At 39.4% G+C, this 18,457-nt stretch overlaps 1 protein-coding gene across 1 annotated transcript in view; it reads right to left on the bottom strand.

Annotated features, from left to right (window-relative positions):
• Positions 1–17,915, bottom strand: part of LOC126419933 (putative tricarboxylate transport protein, mitochondrial) — a 36,793-nt gene extending 18,878 nt beyond the window's left edge. Inside the window, exons 1-4 of the mRNA XM_050087226.1 lie at positions 17,589–17,915; positions 17,171–17,378; positions 15,250–15,473; positions 10,459–10,679 (exon numbers count right to left, since the gene is read on the bottom strand). Coding sequence (XP_049943183.1) covers positions 10,459–10,679; positions 15,250–15,473; positions 17,171–17,378; positions 17,589–17,703 — 768 coding nt within the window. The 5' untranslated portion in view covers positions 17,704–17,915. The remainder of the gene's footprint in view (positions 1–10,458; positions 10,680–15,249; positions 15,474–17,170; positions 17,379–17,588) is intronic.
• Between the last annotated feature and the right edge of the window lie 542 nt (positions 17,916–18,457).

Below are 18,457 nucleotides of genomic sequence, written 5' to 3'. Positions count from 1 at the left end.
CCTCACACACAAAGAAAGAAAATATGTTATGTGGACATGTGTCCAGAAACGCTTAATTTCCATGTTAGAGCTCATTTTATTACTTCTTTTCAAATCACATTAATCATGGAATGGAAACACATAGCAACAGAATGTACCAGCGTGACTTCAAACACTGTTACAGGAAACGTTCAAAATGTCCTCCGTTAGCGAGGATACGTGCATCCACCTTCAGTCGCATGGAATCCCTGATGCGCTGATGCAGCCCTGGAGAATGGCGTATTGTATCACAGCCGTCCACAATACGAGCACGAAGAGTCTCTACATTTGGTACCGGGGTTGCGTAGACAAGAGCTTCCAAATGCCCCCATACATGAAAGTCAAGAGGGTTGAGGTCAGGAGAGCGTGGAGGCCATGGAATTGGTCCGCCTCTACCAATCCATCGGTCACCGAATCTGTTGTTGAGAAGCGTACGAACACTTCGACTGAAATGTGCCGGAGCTCCATCATGCATGAACCACATGTTGTGTCGTACTTGTAAAGGCACATGTTCTAGCAGCACAGGTAGAGTATCGTATGAAATCATGATAACGTGCTCCGTTGAGCGTAGGTGGAAGAACATGGGACCCAATCAAGACATCATCATCGTCAGCCCACACATGTTGATTGTGCAAATTTACAATTTGATCATGTTGGAATGAAGCCTCATCCGTAAAGAGAACATTTGCACTGAAATGAGGATTGACACATTGTTGGATGAACCATTCGCAGAAGTGTACCCGTGGAGGCCAATCAGCTGCTGATAGTGCCTGCACACACTGTACATGGTACGGAAAGAACTGGTTCTCCCGTAGCACTTTCCATACAGTGACGTGGTCAACATTATCTTGTGCAGCAGCAACTTCTCTGACACTGACATTAGGGTTATCGTCAACTGCACGAAGAATTGCCTCGTCCATTGCAGGTGTCCTCGTTCTAGGTCTTCCCCAGTCGCGAGTCATAGGCTGGAATGTTCCGTGCTCCTTAAGACGCCGATCAATTGCTTCGAACGTCTTCCTGTTGGGACACCTTCGTTCTGGAAATCTGTCTCGATACAAACGTACCACGCCACGGCTATTGCCCCGTGCTAATCCATACATCAAATGGGCATCTGCCAACTCCGCATTTGCAAACATTGCACTGACTGCAAAACCACATTCGTGATGAACACTAAGCTGTTGATGCTACGTACTGATGTGCTTGATGCTAGTACTGTAGAGCAATGAGTCGCATATCAACACAAGCACCGAAGTCAACATTACCTTCCTTCAACTGGGCCAACCGGCAGTGAGTCGAGGAAGTACAGTACATACTGATGAAACTAAAATGAGCTCTAACATGGAAATTAAGCGTTTCCGGACACGTGTCCACATAACACCTTTTCTTTATTTGTGTGTGAGGAATGTTTCCTGAAAGTTTGGCCATACCTTTTTGTAACACCCTGTAGAATATATCAGACGTATTTTCCTGTGGAGGAATCGGTTGACCTATGACCTTGCGATCAAATGTTTTCGGTTCCCATTGGAGAGGCACGTCCTTTCGTCTACTAATCGCACGATTTTGCGGTGCGGTCGCAAAACACAGACACTAAACTTATTACAGTGAACTGAGACGTCAATGAACGAACGGACAAGTAATAACTTTGCGAAAATAAAGAAAGTAACCTTTTCACTCGAGGGAAGACTGGAACCAAGGACCTCTTTTTCCGCAGCTACTCATGCTAACCACGGGACCACGGCGCTCCTGAGCTTACATTATCCTTGATTGTTACCTATCTTGCACATGGACTACTCAGTTCGTATATTTTGCTTATTTTTTTCATAGTTCCACACAGCTTCTTCCTGTTTTCTCGATTGATCTGTGTTCAGTTTTTCAAGGCCTATCCACTGTGCCCATTTACAACTAAATCTGAGGGGGGTGCGATGGGGAGGTTCCCTTGTTAGAACAACTTCCTGCATTCTTTTGGTTAGGTATGATACTATCCATTGGTTGGCTATGCCATTAATCCCATGAAACTTCAACTTATCTAGGAGAATACTGAGATTCACACAGTCAAATGTCTTGGATAGGTTGCAGAAAATTACATCCATCACTCTATTATTACTTAATGCTTGTAAAATTTATGAGTGAACATGTAAATGGCATTCTCAGTAGGACAAACCTTCTGAAACCCAAACTATGGTTTATTGAGGATATTATTGTTGCTCAGGTGCGATACTGTTCTAGAGTACATCAACACCTCAAAAAACTTGGAAAATGATGTCAGAAGTGAAACAGGTTGACAGTTATTGACATCCCTTTTCTCATCTTCTGTGAAAAGGAGTATAACAACAGCATAAGTAGACAGTTTTGTGGCAGAGAATGATTAGACTGACAGCAGGGTGATACATCTATAGTCCTTGGCCGGCTGTACTATATATTGTCTATCGACGTGCCAGCGCTTTCGTTTGGTAAGTCACATCATCTTTGTTTTTAGGTATATATATATATATATATATATATATATATATATATATATATATATATATACACACACACACACACACACACACACACACACACACACACACACACACACACAGTATGGGTTTTTCCTGTTACATTCTCAGATAATGCAAAAAGAATTACAAATTCTGTGCATGCTTTTCTTAGTCTAATGTCATCTACATTGTACATCAGGATATTAAATGTAATGTGATGTACTAGTTATATAACCCAACCTGGAAACAGATACGTAGAATTTTCTATTTTCTGATGATTTGGGGGGGGGGGGGGGAATAAGGCATATTTTTTCAAGTGGCTGCCAGGTTGAATGTCTTAGGATTTCTGTTGTAATCTCACTGGAAATGAACATGTCTGTGAACCATTTGAGTTCTCATGTTACATATATATGTACCGTGTCACTTTTTGTCCTAGTTGATTCAAATTCCTGGGACTATACAGGGTGTCCCATTTCTCTTGACCACCCCAAGTAACTTTTTGTCCAGAAGCAAAATAAAAAATGCATCAATCAAATGTTGTTTAGCTATGAGAGGGACACTAACCAAAGTGACTGTCTTTCTTGTAACTTTGTTCATTACAAAACACGAACACCAGTACAGTTTCTTTTTAAATAGCATCCTTTTTTAATTCAGTAATCCATGTCCTGTTCAACATGTCATTGTGAAAAATTTAGCACAAAACTGACTTTAACTCTCCTGCGTCAGCATACAGTCCAGGTACCTGGTGTAATGTTACTTGCCCATTTGCTGTATTAATATTAAACTAATGGAAACACAAGAAAAATGCACACTGACAGCTGAATGAATGAATAAGGTTGGCAAACTGTAGTTGCTATCCCACTGTTAAACAAAGGAATATTTGAATATGAAATGGTCAAGTGTTTTGTGAAATCATTTAGATAAAAGTAAGAAATAAAACATATTACACACTTTTCAGTGCTTTGAAATTGTGTACTTTCTTTCATCGGCAAAAGCTCTTGAAAAGTCACCCTTCATTGTCACTGTCAAAGAGCAGTTCAATTATAGTTGTAGGAAGTTCTTCCATTCTAAGGTGCTGCTCTACGTCAAACAGTGGAGGGCCTCTCAAACATGCCTACTCTTTGACGACAATATTTGCAATCATAAAATAGTCAGTCTTCTTCAGTATCATCCAAAAAGAAACAGATGCATCTTTTGCATAATTTTCCATCATCATCTGGTTATCTACCAACAGCTTATGAATCATTTTATTATCTGCACATCATAAAAAAAAAAAAAATGTGGAAACATTCGGTGACCGCAAACATGAAAAGACTTCGTCAGTAGTGTCAATTCCTACAAAGAATTTTCTCCCTTTTCCATTCTGGATCCTCCTTACATGCTTCTCTTCCTTCAGTGTTGTTGGAAGATTTTCCACTTGTACCCAGCGTCATTGACACACTATCGTTGAGAAGGCATAAGAAGATCACCGACAGCCAGCAGTGCTGTTGCCAGCTCAACTCTTAAGTGCTAATGGCTGCAGGAAAAACAGTAGTCATCTCTGGAGTTGAGGCCTCATTGAGGTGTTACCATAGAGATGTTTATAAAATTGCCTTCCTAGCATCTTATGTTTCGGAAATGTTCTAAATGTAGTACTTGGTTGCAAGGAAGCCACTTTGACACTTAAATATCTCACCAATACAAATTTTCATGTGCACAACAATAGGCCTAAAAGAGATGAACTTTTTGACACTTTATTTACATAGGTATCAGCAGCTGTTTGTGAAATATTTCAGTTTTCCCTCAAATCTGTAGTTAAGCTTTTTACTTAAGTTTTTCTTAATTACCCTGATTTCTTTAAAGTAAAATAATGATAACAACAGAATACCATGATAACAATTATTATTAATTTATTTTGAAAACTAAGCCTCACCATGTTATAAATGATGGTACCAAGTCAGGTTTATTCCTTTAATGCACCTTGCATATAATTTTCATTACTAGCCAGTTTTGGCCCTAGGCCATTATCAAATCTATGATATAAATGTTCCGTGTTATGTGGGGACAGACACATTCCCTCACATACACATGTCGAATGTTACAGATTGGTCTTGCACATCATGTAGGCATTCATTTAGCAGCATACTATTTTTTTTCTGCACTCATACATACATATAACTGTTACAAATTTCAGGAAACATGCATCAATCAAATAGTATGCTTTTTGGTTGCCGCATGTTCTGCATCTGTAACATTCAACATATATCTGTGTGTCTGCCCCATATACGAAGAAAGAACAATTTCAGATGTGACACACAAATTACCAGTACCAAAGTTTTGATAATGACTTAAGGCTAAAACTTGCCAATATTGTAATTTACAAACATGGTGTGTTAAAGGAATAAAACTGACAGCCTATGGCGATTAAAATGATTCCATCATTTAGATGATATATTGAGGCTGCAGACCTGTACATGAAGAAATTATCATGCTATTCCGTTCGATACCGTATATGTCCACTTCCCACTTTTCGTTATTTCTATGAAAATTCTGACAAAAAAAAATTCCCTCAATTCATTACATTTTTCTAAGACAGTTGTCTGGTACTGTTGTTAGATTGGTTACTGCTGCTACAGCGGCAGGTTATTGAGATTTAAGTGAGTTTGAAAGTGGTGTTGCAGTCGGTGCACAAGTGATGGGACACAGCATCTCCAGGGTAGCGATGAAGTGGGGATTTTCCCATACGACCATTTCACAAATGTACCGTGAATATCAGGAATCCACTAAAACCTCAAATCTCCTGCAAGAACAGGACCAATGACGATTGAATGTTCAATGTGACAGAAGCGCAACCCTTCTGCAAATTGCTGCAGATTTCAATGCTGAGCCATCAGCAAGTGTCATTTTGTGAACCATTCACCAAAACAGCATTGATATGGATTTTCAGAGCCAAAGGCCCACTTGTGTACCCTTGATGACGGCATGACAGAAAGCTTTATGCCTCATCTGGGCCTGTCAACATTGACATTAGACACGTTGCCTGGTCTTATGGGTCTCGTTTAAAATTGTATCAAGTGGATGGATGTGTACAGGTATAGAGACAATATCATGAATCCATGGACCCTGCATGTCAGCAGGGGACTCTTCAAGCTGGTGGACACACTGTAACGGTGTGCAGTTGGAATGATATGGGACCCCTTATACATCTAGAAATGACTCTTGACAGGTGACAAGTATGTAAGCATCCTGTTTGATCACTTGTCCATTCATGTCCATTGTGCATCTGATGGACTTCGGCAATTCCAGCAAGACAATGCAACACCCTTCACATGTCGAGAATTGCTACAGAGTGGATCCAGGAACACTCTTCTGAGTTTAAATCCTTCTGCTGCCACCAAACTCCCCAGACATGAACATTACTGAACATATTTGGGATGCCTTGCAATGTACCGTTCAGAAGAGATCTTCACCACCTGGTACTCTTACAGATTTATGGACAGCCCTGCAGGATTCATGGTGTCAGTTCCCTCCAACACTACTTCAGACATTAGTCGAGTCCATGTCATGTCGTGTTACGGCACATCTGCTTGCTCATGAGGGCTCTATACGATATTAGGCATGTGTACTAGTCTCTCTCTCTCTCTCTCTCTCTCTCTCTCTCTCTCTCTCTGTCTCTGTCTGTCTGTCTGTCTGTCTGTCTGTCTGTCTGTGTGTGTGTGTGTGTGAGAGAGAGAGAGAGAGAGAGAGAGAGAGATTAAGAACAAATGAAGATACTGTCATAAACATTTCTTACAGATGAACAGAAAGTGTTTTTTTTATGGGACGACCTTGCTTATAGAGTGTATTTCCAGTCTCCAAATAATTGAAAAACACTCTGCATGGAATCATCACCTGTACCTAGCCTTTATTGACTATGTGAAAACCTTTGATAAAGTCAAGTTACATTATGAGAAATTTTAGAAAAGAATGGTACAGTAAGTATAATTCAGAGTACGTATACATACAACAAAATTGAAGTACAAAAAGGAAGTCAATTTGTGAGAACCACCAGCCAAGAATTAAGGTGGGTATCCTTTATCTAGTGTACGATTCCACTCTGCTTTTAGCGGTGACATCGTACCTAATACAAAGATACTCGTATAAGTAATCTACGAAAGCAACAGATCATACTCGCAAACAAATGAATGTAGCATGCGATAAAATTACTATCACATTTCACACAGTTACTTACTCCGTCAACAAGTATATTGAAACGAATTGAAGATAATGTAAATAAATAAGAACAATAATAAAAAATCAAATTTTCATATGTGATAAGAATTATTCTCATAATTTATGAAAGTCAAAAAGTGCAGAAGACCTTTAAATTGCATTATAGTAAAGCACATGTTGAGGTCATACTATTACAAAATATTTTAATTTTACTATTAATTATTGAATCTAATGGGAGTAGCACAGGAAAGTTGGGATTTTGGGTGGTGAGAAACTAAAATGTAAAAGAAAACAGGAAAATGAAATGTATAACAAATATGAAACAAAGGCATGAAATGTGAACCCGACACACTAAATACTAAAAGGAAAGTCAGTACACAACTAACAAAAATCCACAAAAAGTAATGAATAGTGGAACTGATAACTAGAATTAGCCTGTGTAGGTAAATTATAGTTACCGATTCCAAACACTGCATGATCCATATGCAAATTATTTTTGCAAGAGTTGTATGCACTAAAACATAACAGCATTTTTAAATTTGTAATTGCTCTCGGAAACTACTGTGGTGAATCAACAAAAATTGAAATCGGTAAGAAGAATTTACCTGTACAGGTAAATTTCAGTTGCCTATTTCAGTATTAGTAACTTTTTTGCAGTAGTTCAGCGAGCTATTACAAGTGCAGAAATCCTATTAGCCAACATTTTAGTGCACGATCTAACAAACAAAACACTGAATGATTGCAATCGGTAACTAGAATTAACCTACCTAAATGGCCTGTCCTAGTTATTGATTCCAATTATACAATGGTTGATAATTTTAGACTTCATGCAGTAAATCTGTAGACTAGGTTTTTGAAGGATTTCTAAATTTCTTACTGATCTCAGAACTACTAGAAAAAAGTAACAAATATTTTAGGTACAGACAATAAATTTTTCTCTTTTTCACAGTAGTGAAGAGAATAATACCAAATGTAGAAATTCTGTAACACTTAAGGGCACACACTTATTGTGAAAATGGTCTAAATAATAAACTGTGGAATGGTTGGAATTGGTAACTACCGTTTACCTATATAGGTCAATTCTAGTTACTGATTAAATGCAGAAAGTGCACATGCCTGCTGGAAAAACAAACTGAATAATTTACCATGGAGTGGTTGGAGTCAGTAACTAAAAGTGACCTATATAGCTTAGTTACAGTTACCGTTTCCAATATTTCTTAGGCCCTACTTTTGTGAATATTCATTACTTGTGTACTAGTCCTATGAGATTCAATCATTATCAAAAATCAACACTATTTTACAATATAATGACCTCATCATGCACTATACTGTAATGGATTTAAAGGTTCTCTGTCCTTTTTTTACTCGCATAAAATAACAATAATAATTTATTTCACACGAGTATGCTTTCCTTTTCTGTTCTTATTTATTTTTGTTGCCTTCAATTCTTTTTGATATAATCTGTGGTTAAGTAATTAATCACGTGAACTGTGATCATAACTTTATCATATGCTACATTCATTTCTTTGCGAATACGATGAGTTTCTTTCACAGACTGCCTCTATGTAGCACCTCTGCCTTAGGTATGACGTCACCACTCAAAGCTGAAAAGTGGAATCGAACACTAAAATTGAACCCATTATTTAATATATACACAGTGTCATAAAGACATGGCAGAATAAAATAGTGCACTACTATAAACCTAATAATACAGTGATAAATACATTTCTGTTTGCTGATGATCAAATAATCTTGGCAGACTCTCATGATAAATTACAGATAGCAATTTGGTATGACAATATCTAAAAGATAAAACTAAGTTAACGACATTCCATGGTTAGGAGCATTTAAGAGCAAAAATAATTGATGATAAACCACATACTTTTAAATAACTATGCTATCTCATACACTGCATTAAATGATCAAGAATATAAAGTGCAAAAATTTCAACAGTTGGTTGGTACGATAAATAGCACTCTTCTCAAAAAGGTTAAGAAAGAGACTATTAAAATTTTCTAATGTGATGGCAGTACCAGTTCTAATGTATTGGTCAGAGAATTAGACTTCAACCATAAGTCAACAGAGGACGAGTGAAGCAGCAGAAATGAGACTCCTAAGACAACTAGCTGGTTATAAGCTAGTATATCAGATCAAGAATAGTGAAATCGGCCCTGAACTCCAGGACATATCTGAGAAAATATTCGTTATATTAAGATGAACAGATGCCTGAATTAATGTACAAATATACACTTCAAGGGGGTTAAAGTTGAATACCCCAAGAAGAGTTGGAAAGATAAGTTGAAGTCTACTTGAAATTCAAACAGATAAGGAAGCCTAACTGAAAACTGGATATAATGACGATATTTTTCTTATCCCTCTTATGAATGTTCAGTCATCTTAGACTGTTCACAGCCCAAGACGTTCACAGAGACTAAGAAAGGACGTTCCCTGCACATTTATTTCATGCCTTCTGAGCACAAGACTGCAGCGAGTTCATGTAACAGTAATTTATACAAAGAGAGCAGAGTTATTAACATATTAAAGCTTTATCTATCAGTTAGGTGTATATGGACTATTCAGATGGAAGAAGACAGCTTACATTAGATGTTGATCAGTCCCAGTTGGCAAACAGTTTCAACATACTGTTACTCAACCTACTGATTATACTAATACATAAGAAATGTCTTTCTTGTGTAAGAAACCTTTGACATTATTTTAAGTGTCAGGTAAGTATAAAGTGCATTCAATAAGCAATGCAACCATTTTTGTCTCATTTGAAAAAATGTGGAGTTTGTTGTGTGACATTGTGGAAAAGGTGTGTGCACCTACTGAGTTCATCGCCACCTAACAGAAGCAATGAATGATTGGCGGGCAGCACTGCATGTGTGGTTTCACGGTTGATCATGAAATTTTTTGGTTGAACACTGTGACAGGATATGAAACATAGGTTCATCACTTTGAACTGGAAACACAATATCAAACCACGGAAAGGCACCACACCACTTCTCCTCTGAAGAAAATGTTCAAAGCCACACCCCTGCTGGTAAAGTCATGGTGATGGTCTTCTGGACTCAGAAGGAGTTATTCTGTTTGATGCCCTCCCTCAATGTGCAGTGATCAGCTAGGAAGTGTACTGTGCTAACACCCAGGAAATAGAAGAAATGACTTCAGCACAAAATTTCAAACAAATTTGGCTCAATGAAGGATGCACACACGGGATGCAGTATGTGGATCGTGGAGAGAGTGTTGATCCAGCAAGATGTTGACTTCAACGTTGACCAGCAGGCATACAGGCCCTCCCAGTACGGTGGCATGAGGCTGTCACATTGAATGGAGATTATGTTGAAAAATAGGATTTTGTAGCCAGAAGAGTAGGGAATATTAAGGTGTGTTGGAACCCTGAATAAAACCAACCTTCTTTCACAAAAAAAGTGTTACATTACTTACTGAATGCCCCTCGTATTGAAAGGGAGGGTATTCAGACTGAATCATATTTTTTCTTTCTCTCGTTTTCCCATTTCCATCCAGGTTTGGAATAATGAATGTAAGATTAGATGTTTATTTCCAACCTCCAGCCTTTGTTACATAACTGTTTTGTACTTTTTAGGTTGTTATCTTTGGCGTAACTAGACTAATAAGATCAACACGATATGTGTCTTAATAAATAACTTGTACCTGAGAAATTTGTTCATGTCATAAACTATAGAAACCTACATGATGAAAACTTGAACCCATTGTTACAAGTACTGTGAAGTACAACGTTACTTACTTGCATTCTTGTTTTGACAACATCAATAGGTGTGTTTCCGAAGACAGAGGCAGCACCAGCTATTGCCCCAAATAGACCTGTGAGTAGTTTTGGAACAGGCTGTTTGGGATCACCCTTTCGATACCAGTCTTTTAAAGTTTCCATAACAAAGAAGCGGATTGCCTGATTGCTGCCTTGCTTCATGATTGTTGCTGTTACACCCTGATAGACTCCTCGAAAACCTGAAATAGTACGAAGTGAACTGAGTGGTTTAATATTTTTAAAGGCTTTATTGTTACAGCTAAGAGAACTTAACTCATTAGCACCCAATTTATATTGCCTGCTTTAAATAATTCTATGCAAGTATATTCAAATCACCGAATGCAGTGATGTGTTTAGTAGAAATATCTTAAAGGAAATGTACGGAAAATGAATTTTTCCATCTACTATAGTCATTAAGAAATTGTGGGAGTCCATATTGTCCTGAGAAGTAGCTTTTGGTTTATTAAGAACGTCTCCAAACCGGTAACTTGAGTGGTTTGTTTGGATCTGATTCTCAGAGGCTGTTGACGCAGTGGCCGGAGATGGCGGTTTTGTGTGTGTGTGTGTGTGGGGGGGGGGGGGGGGGGGGGGGCCTCTGTCATTTTTTGACAAAGGCTATGGCCAAAAATTTACACTCCTGGAAATTGAAATAAGAACACCGTGAATTCATTGTCCCAGGAAGGGGAAACTTTATTGACACATTCCTGGGGTCAGATACATCACATGATCACACTGACAGAACCACAGGCAACAGAGCATGCACAATGTCGGCACTAGTACAGTGTATATCCACCTTTCGCAGCAATACAGGCTGCTATTCTCCCATAGAGACGATCGTAGAGATGCTGGAAGTAGTCCTGTGGAACGGCTTGCCATGCCATTTCCACCTGGCGCCTCAGTTGGACCAGCGTTCGTGCTGGACGTGCAGACCGCGTGAGACGACGCTTCATCCAGTCCCAAACATGCTCAATGGGGGACAGATCCGGAGATCTTGCTGGCCAGGGTAGTTGACTTACACCTTCTAGAGCACGTTGGGTGGCACGGGGTACATGCGGACGTGCATTGTCCTGTTGGAACAGCAAGTTCCCTTGCCGGTCTAGGAATGGTAGAATGATGGGTTCGATGACGGTTTGGATGTACCGTGCACTATTCAGTGTCCCCTCGATGATCACCAGTGGTGTACGGCCAGTGTAGGAGATCGTTCCCCACACCATGATGCCGGGTGTTGGCCCTGTGTGCCTCGGTCGTATGCAGTCCTGATTGTGGCGCTCACCTGCACGCGCCAAACATGCATACGACCATCATTGGCACCAAGGCAGAAGCGACTCTCATTGCTGAAGACGACACGTCTCCATTCGTCCCTCCATTCTCGCCTGTCGTGACACCACTGGAGGCGGGCTGCACGATGTTGGGGCATGAGCGGAAGACGGCCTAACGGTGTGCGGGACCGTAGCCCAGCTTCATGGAGACGGTTGCGAATGGTCTTCGCCGATACCCCAGGAGCAACAGTGTCCCTAATTTGCTGGGAAGTGGCGGTGCGGTCCCCTACGGCACTGCGTAGGATCCTACGGTCTTGGCGTGCATCCGTGCGTCGCTGCGGTCCGGTCCCAGGTCGACGGGTACGCGCACCTTCCGCCGACCACTGGCGACAACATCGATGTACTGTGGGGACCTCACGCCCCACGTGTTGAGCAATTCGGCGGTACGTCCACCCGGCCTCCCGCATGCCCACTATACGCCCTCGCTCAAAGTCCGTCAACTGCACATACGGTTCACGTCCACGCTGTCGCGGCATGCTACCAGTGTTAAAGACTGCGATGGAGCTCCGTATGCCACGGCAAACTGGCTGACACTGACGGCGGCGGTGCACAAATGCTGCGCAGCTAGCGCCATTCGACGGCCAACACCGCGGTTCCTGGTGTGTCCGCTGTGCCGTGCGTGTGATCATTGCTTGTACAGCCCTCTCGCAGTGTCCGGAGCAAGTATGGTGGGTCTGACACACCGGTGTCAATGTGTTCTTTTTTCCATTTCCAGGAGTGTAGTTGTATGAGTGTGATTGTCTTTTCTATGTGCCTGTCTGTGGCTCAGCGATCATCTTTACAGTGAGTTGCTACCTATCCTCATTAGTAGAATAGCTGGCCACACGAGTGGATTTCCATGATGTGCCAAAACCACTGGCCATTTTTGCAGGTATCTGTAATGGATCACACCTGCTGATCTGAAGAGCCCATCATTTCCCACTAATGTCCGGGCACTGCCCATCAGATCTAGTCTCACTGATCTGCCCTCAGGCGAGGTCTGTTAGTGTGTGGTGTTATGCGACAGATTTTCGTGGTTTATCACTGGACCCAGGACTGTGGTGCTCCTCAGAAGGCCAGAGGACACGGGTGATGGATTTCAGGAATTGCGACTGTCTCATCGCAAGTACCTAGTATGGTGTGGCATTTTGTAGACATTTTATTTATTCTAGTACATTTTGGCACTTTGGAAATAGTTGATATATTAAAAAGTATGGGACAATAAGAAGGAGAAAATTGTGGCAGTTTGTAAGCCATGTACTCACTTATTTCTTGAATGAAAAACCATACAATACATGTAAAATAATAGACATAACACAAAGGGGTAAGAACCACCAATAACGAACATAGCAGAACCAACATTTTATTGGCAGTCACCTACAGTGTCAGTTTACACAACTCTTCGGTGCCATATACACGTCTTTCAAGAAACCTAATTCTTTCTGAGGTTACATCCAAAGTCAGTGATGTTTTTTTAAATGTCTTGCAACTCCAACAAAATGTGTATTTTTGTCACCAAATGTGTTCAGTTTTATTGAAATAAAATAACATCGGTGGTCTCATGAAACATACATCCATTAAGCTTGCTTTCTCCATCTAAAGCAGTGCATTACAAAAGATTTTGATGTTAGTACTGAAGATTTTTGCTCACACATTTAGAAATACTTAAGTCCTTACATATTTTTGTGAATTTGTGTCTTTACCTACCATTGAGATATAAATCTGCTAGGGAAAAATGTTAAAACTTGTCTGTAAATCAGGGAATTTCACTTGGGGAAACTTGTGGCAGCCCTGAAGAGAAGTAGCACTTGCTGATGACCTGTGAAGATTACACTTTGGAAAACTTGACAGACTGTATCCAATAAATCCTGTCATATTATTTATGCCATCTTCTTACAATGAAAATGCTTGTTTATATCAAGTAAGATTACTATGTGTACACTACACTGTGGCAGTATTTGAATGGTGGGGGAGGTGGTTTTATCTATGGTTGCTTAAGATACCAGCAAAAGTCAGGCCAGAACTACCACATTCAAAACACTGCCTATCGCAGCAAACAACTGTACTGTAGCCATCACCAAATACTTTGTGTTGTGTGCTGCCTTTTTTTCCCGAAATGAATGAAGATACGAATCCTGATCCATGGCGGGGTTTGAGTGCAACCCTTACAACACAAGGAGGAGTTAGCAATCCCTTTGACCACCAGTATATGGACATAGGCTTCCAACCATGTGGGAATGACACAGGGCTTGTTCCTCACACCACTCCTCTTCCTATGGCCAGTCAAAGTTCTTGTTTGTTTACACTCTGTCATAGTGTCCACATAATCTCTCTTTCAACAACAACATAAAAAATGTTGGAAACAGAGAAACATCAGCAGGAATTGTACCTGAAATCAATACACAAATTACCCTTGTAGAAGCCTACTCAGGAGGGGGGAAAGAAATGGGTGGAGAAAAATTGTTGGTCTTCATAGACAAAATATAGTCCTTAGCTCTTCATAAAAAGAGCTGATGTCATGTCTTCCATGTCTTTAAGGAACATGACATACATTAATGTTTATTTTTAGGTTGGCTATCAACTCTTAATGTGTGTCGCTGCCCTCCTTTCCCAGTCGAGTTTTGTGTACAATTCTGTCAGACAAAGGTATGGACTTTAAGGAACATTTTAATACTTGACAAATTATTACTGAATTAGCAAGCAAGTGTTTTAAGTTACAGTTGGGGAAGTGAGCAAGTAAGTGCTAGATTAATCAAACAATTATATTTCTTTTTGCAATTATTACTGTTGTAACTGAACGCATCACTTGTTAAACTTACCATACAAAAGAAATTTCAAGAAAGATCTGTTGAAATAACTTCTTACACTTGTTTGCAGAGGGATATTACAACCAGCCTCATGCACTTTTAAGGAGCTATATTTTATTACCATGATGGTTATGCTCCATTGTGTCCATCTCCAGATGGAAACACTTGCTTTAACACAGTGTCAGAACCGTCAGCAGTATGTCATAGGTTTTCGTAGTGCCTCATTATTTGTCGTCTTTGTGTAGTGCAGGAACAGATGAATACTACTGGCAAATGTGATAATGTACTGCAACATGTGTGGCTCTCTGAAGATGGACATAATGGTCCAAAACCATTTATGGTAATTAAATAATGCTTCTCAAAAGTATGCGTGGCTGGTTGTAGTCCCTCGCAACAATCCTCAATTGAATAAAGGCCACAGAGCTTGACAAGAACCAACATGGATAAAATAACATTCTTATAAATGTACTGGACAAAATCAGCAACTGAAGTAGCAGCAAATACATTGCAGACTGAGATGCACTTATATTCTGAGACTGAAACATGATTACATGACAACAAAAATACTGTGATGTGTAAAAGTAAGCTTGGAGCAAAAATTTAATTGAGATTTGTTTACCAATTGAGGGTCAAAGTGTGTAAAACAGTGTCAAAGTTGTACCTACCTTGTTCTCTGACTATTACTGCCACTCCATGAAAAAACCCTCGAAATTTTGGGTTGGCAGAGCGTTGATCATTGATGAATTTCACCTTAACAGTTTCCATAGGTGTTACAGCAAGAACTGCCTCACCTACACCAGCTCCGAGCCCACAAAGAAGTCTGCGGCTTGGAGAAAGATTTCCATCTGCGTCAACCATGCGCTTCTTAATAGATTCAAATGTGCCAAACCTGTATTTAATGTGAGTAAAAGAAAGACAAGAAATGTGATATTTTTGGGTCAACTGATAATGCTATGAGTTACAGTTTAATTACTAGGTTGTATTTAACATGCTGAGAGAAGCTTCATAATAGCTATAAAAGTAAGACAGAAATAGTCTGCTAATAAAATGCTCTAAAATATAATAAGAAATACAATAAACAAATTTGTGAACTTATCTATTTTGTAATTTAATAAAAATAAACAACTGAGATTAAACCATGGTATATACTGTTATTATTATTTTTGTTCATTTCTGCATTTATCTGTGAATGAAATACAAAGACAATAGCAAGAGGGAAGAAGCCTGTATATAAAGCTTATTTTGTTAAAAGCCATGTTTAGCAAACACTTCCATACCATCTTAACAATGTTGAACAGATAAACTTAAAATCTTAAAATATTAGCCGCTTTGCCAGTAGTGTTAAGGTTTTGGGCCTGTTTGTTATAAAGTGTTTAATAGTAATGAAATGTAGGGAAAAAACGAGAGATTTTAAGTTACATGGTTTTGTTAAGCACATGATAGGGGTGGCTATAATGACGTTGTTTCTACAGGCTTGGTAAACAATATCAGTATTACTACAATGACATTTTTATTAGAACACATTTTATTTCTTGTCAGTCATTTTGTCAACAGGTAATGATCAGTGACTTGCCTAGAACAAAAGTAGCAAGAAATTTTGGTAAAAGTTTATGTACTGGGCTCCCCTTGCATTTTTCAGTATGTTGCAGATGTAAACATTAGGCTTTGCTACCTGTCAGTTAATTACCATAACCACCAACTCACAACTAAACTGTCACCTTCCGACTTAACCTAGACTTTGGGCAGTGCTACAGACCAGTCTGTCACCACAACCAAGATATTATGCGAGGGGGGAGGGGGTTCTAATAGCACACTTTATACGAAATTTGCATCTACCAATATCAACATAGTGATCTTAGCAATTTAGGCTGCAGTGGTAAGGTTACCAGTTTGTTGGAAAGTACTGAGACAAACATACGAAACATTGCAACACATGTAATAGTATATGTTATGACATTCCCTATTTGTAATTCATCTAAGAAATGGGTTGATTGAAGATTATAATGAAGTTAAAACGTGTTTCAGTTTAATAGGATTTAGAGCTTTTACTTCACATGAGATACGTTGGCAAACACAAACTGATCAGGAAAAGAACAAATTGTGAATGATAATTTTAAGACAGTTTATAGATACTGTTATGATATCATTGAGAAGACAGTAAGAGCACACAAATGAAACAAGTTCACAAAGATAAAAATTTAGTTTTAAAAAAAGGATTTTGGAGATGATAAATAGTATCTCAAAATTAAACAAATTAAGAAGGAAAGAGTTTGTTAAGTTACAATTCACATTTACAAGAGCAGAATTACTGAGCAACATTTACATCAGAACACAAGTTGTGTAAATACAGCCCTTTTATTAACATATAAGTACTGCTATAGGGTGACAGCACTGTCAATAGCAGTAACAGCTGTAAGATTACAAAAGTATTACTATGAAAGTCAATTATCATACTAGTAACAATTTATTAACAAAGTTGTAATATTGAGAAGAAACGCAAACCAATTACACTACTGACCAATTATTGTATTGATACTGCTATGACACGCTCGATCACGGTAATACTTCACAACATATATTGCTCACCGTACAGCAGATTTTGGAATGGAGCCATAAAGAAGCACACTGAGACCACGGTAGAGTCCGAAAAAACCATGACTCCGCACAGTCTTTTTAACACAGTCAAATATTCCTGAATACTGTTTTGTAGCACCTTTCTCATCCAGCTGTAACTGGGTTTTTACGTACTCTGTCGGAAAAGTAATACAGATTTCTATGCCACCCGTAATTCCACCTGCAAAAACAATCCAATTAAAAACATTCAGAAAGAGTTTCAACTACCTGAAAAACGCGAATTGTATAAAATACGCCTAATTTTATAAAGAGGTCCCCGCCCCCCGCTTCACACTCTTGTGCTTGTAATAAACACTGAACGCTATTATTCATTCACACCACTGCTACTGAAGTGAGCGTTCCAAATATCGTGCAGTAAATAGCTGCTAACCTGCAATGATTCCCTTCAAACCCATGCTCCCAGCCGCAGCTGCGGCAGCTGCACCATTATTTTCCATCCATGGACGCAGAAACGGGTTCCGTGAATTCATTTTTGATTTATCCATGAGTGCGGTCGATGACGTGATCGTATATTCGAAGAACACGGAAATATTCACTCACTCACTGTTGTTTCATTTTGTACGTTTGGTAAAAATCAGCTAAACGATGCGGTAAACACACGCATGTTCAGGCGTCTTCCGCCTCTCTTATGAACACCTGCTTCTGACAGCGCAACTTCGATGAACTGTGTACTCACATTCACTTTTAACCTTACCCAGTGTGGCTACAGTGCTACCAACGTCACACGCGTCTGTATCAATGATAAAGATTTTGGTTTCGACCAGAAGTAACTGGTTCTTCAAAACTTATTTAAAATTCTGACGGAATTTTAGTACCAGTGAACTGTTACTGCTGCGTTACTGATTTTCAAGCACAGCGGTCGTGTAAGTACTCAACAATTTTGCGTTTCAGTTGGCTTTGCTGCCTCGCTCTAGGATCGTATGATGTCTAACGGCGGGCGATTCGACGTAGTTACTAATTGATTCCACTTTATCTTCATAGCTGAATAAAGCTAGTTACAGTAAATTAGCTGCATCTAGAATCTCCCTATACTGTGCGAGTCTTAGAAATGCAACTTATTCTGTATATTAACGTTCAAGATGTGCGGTTTTCCATCATATGTCAGCCATCAGTCCGTTCGTCGTAAGAATAAACCTGATGTCAAAATTGCACTATGTATTCTTCCGCGTTTGCAGGAATCTCATTGGATTTCCGTTTCACGTAGGACTGCATCCAAGCAGTCTCGAGTACTGTCAAGTT

This window comes from Schistocerca serialis, chromosome 9, assembly GCF_023864345.2.
Source record: "Schistocerca serialis cubense isolate TAMUIC-IGC-003099 chromosome 9, iqSchSeri2.2, whole genome shotgun sequence".
Taxonomy (NCBI): Eukaryota; Metazoa; Arthropoda; class Insecta; order Orthoptera; family Acrididae; genus Schistocerca; species Schistocerca serialis.
This window is presented reverse-complemented; position numbering and strand designations above follow the sequence as displayed.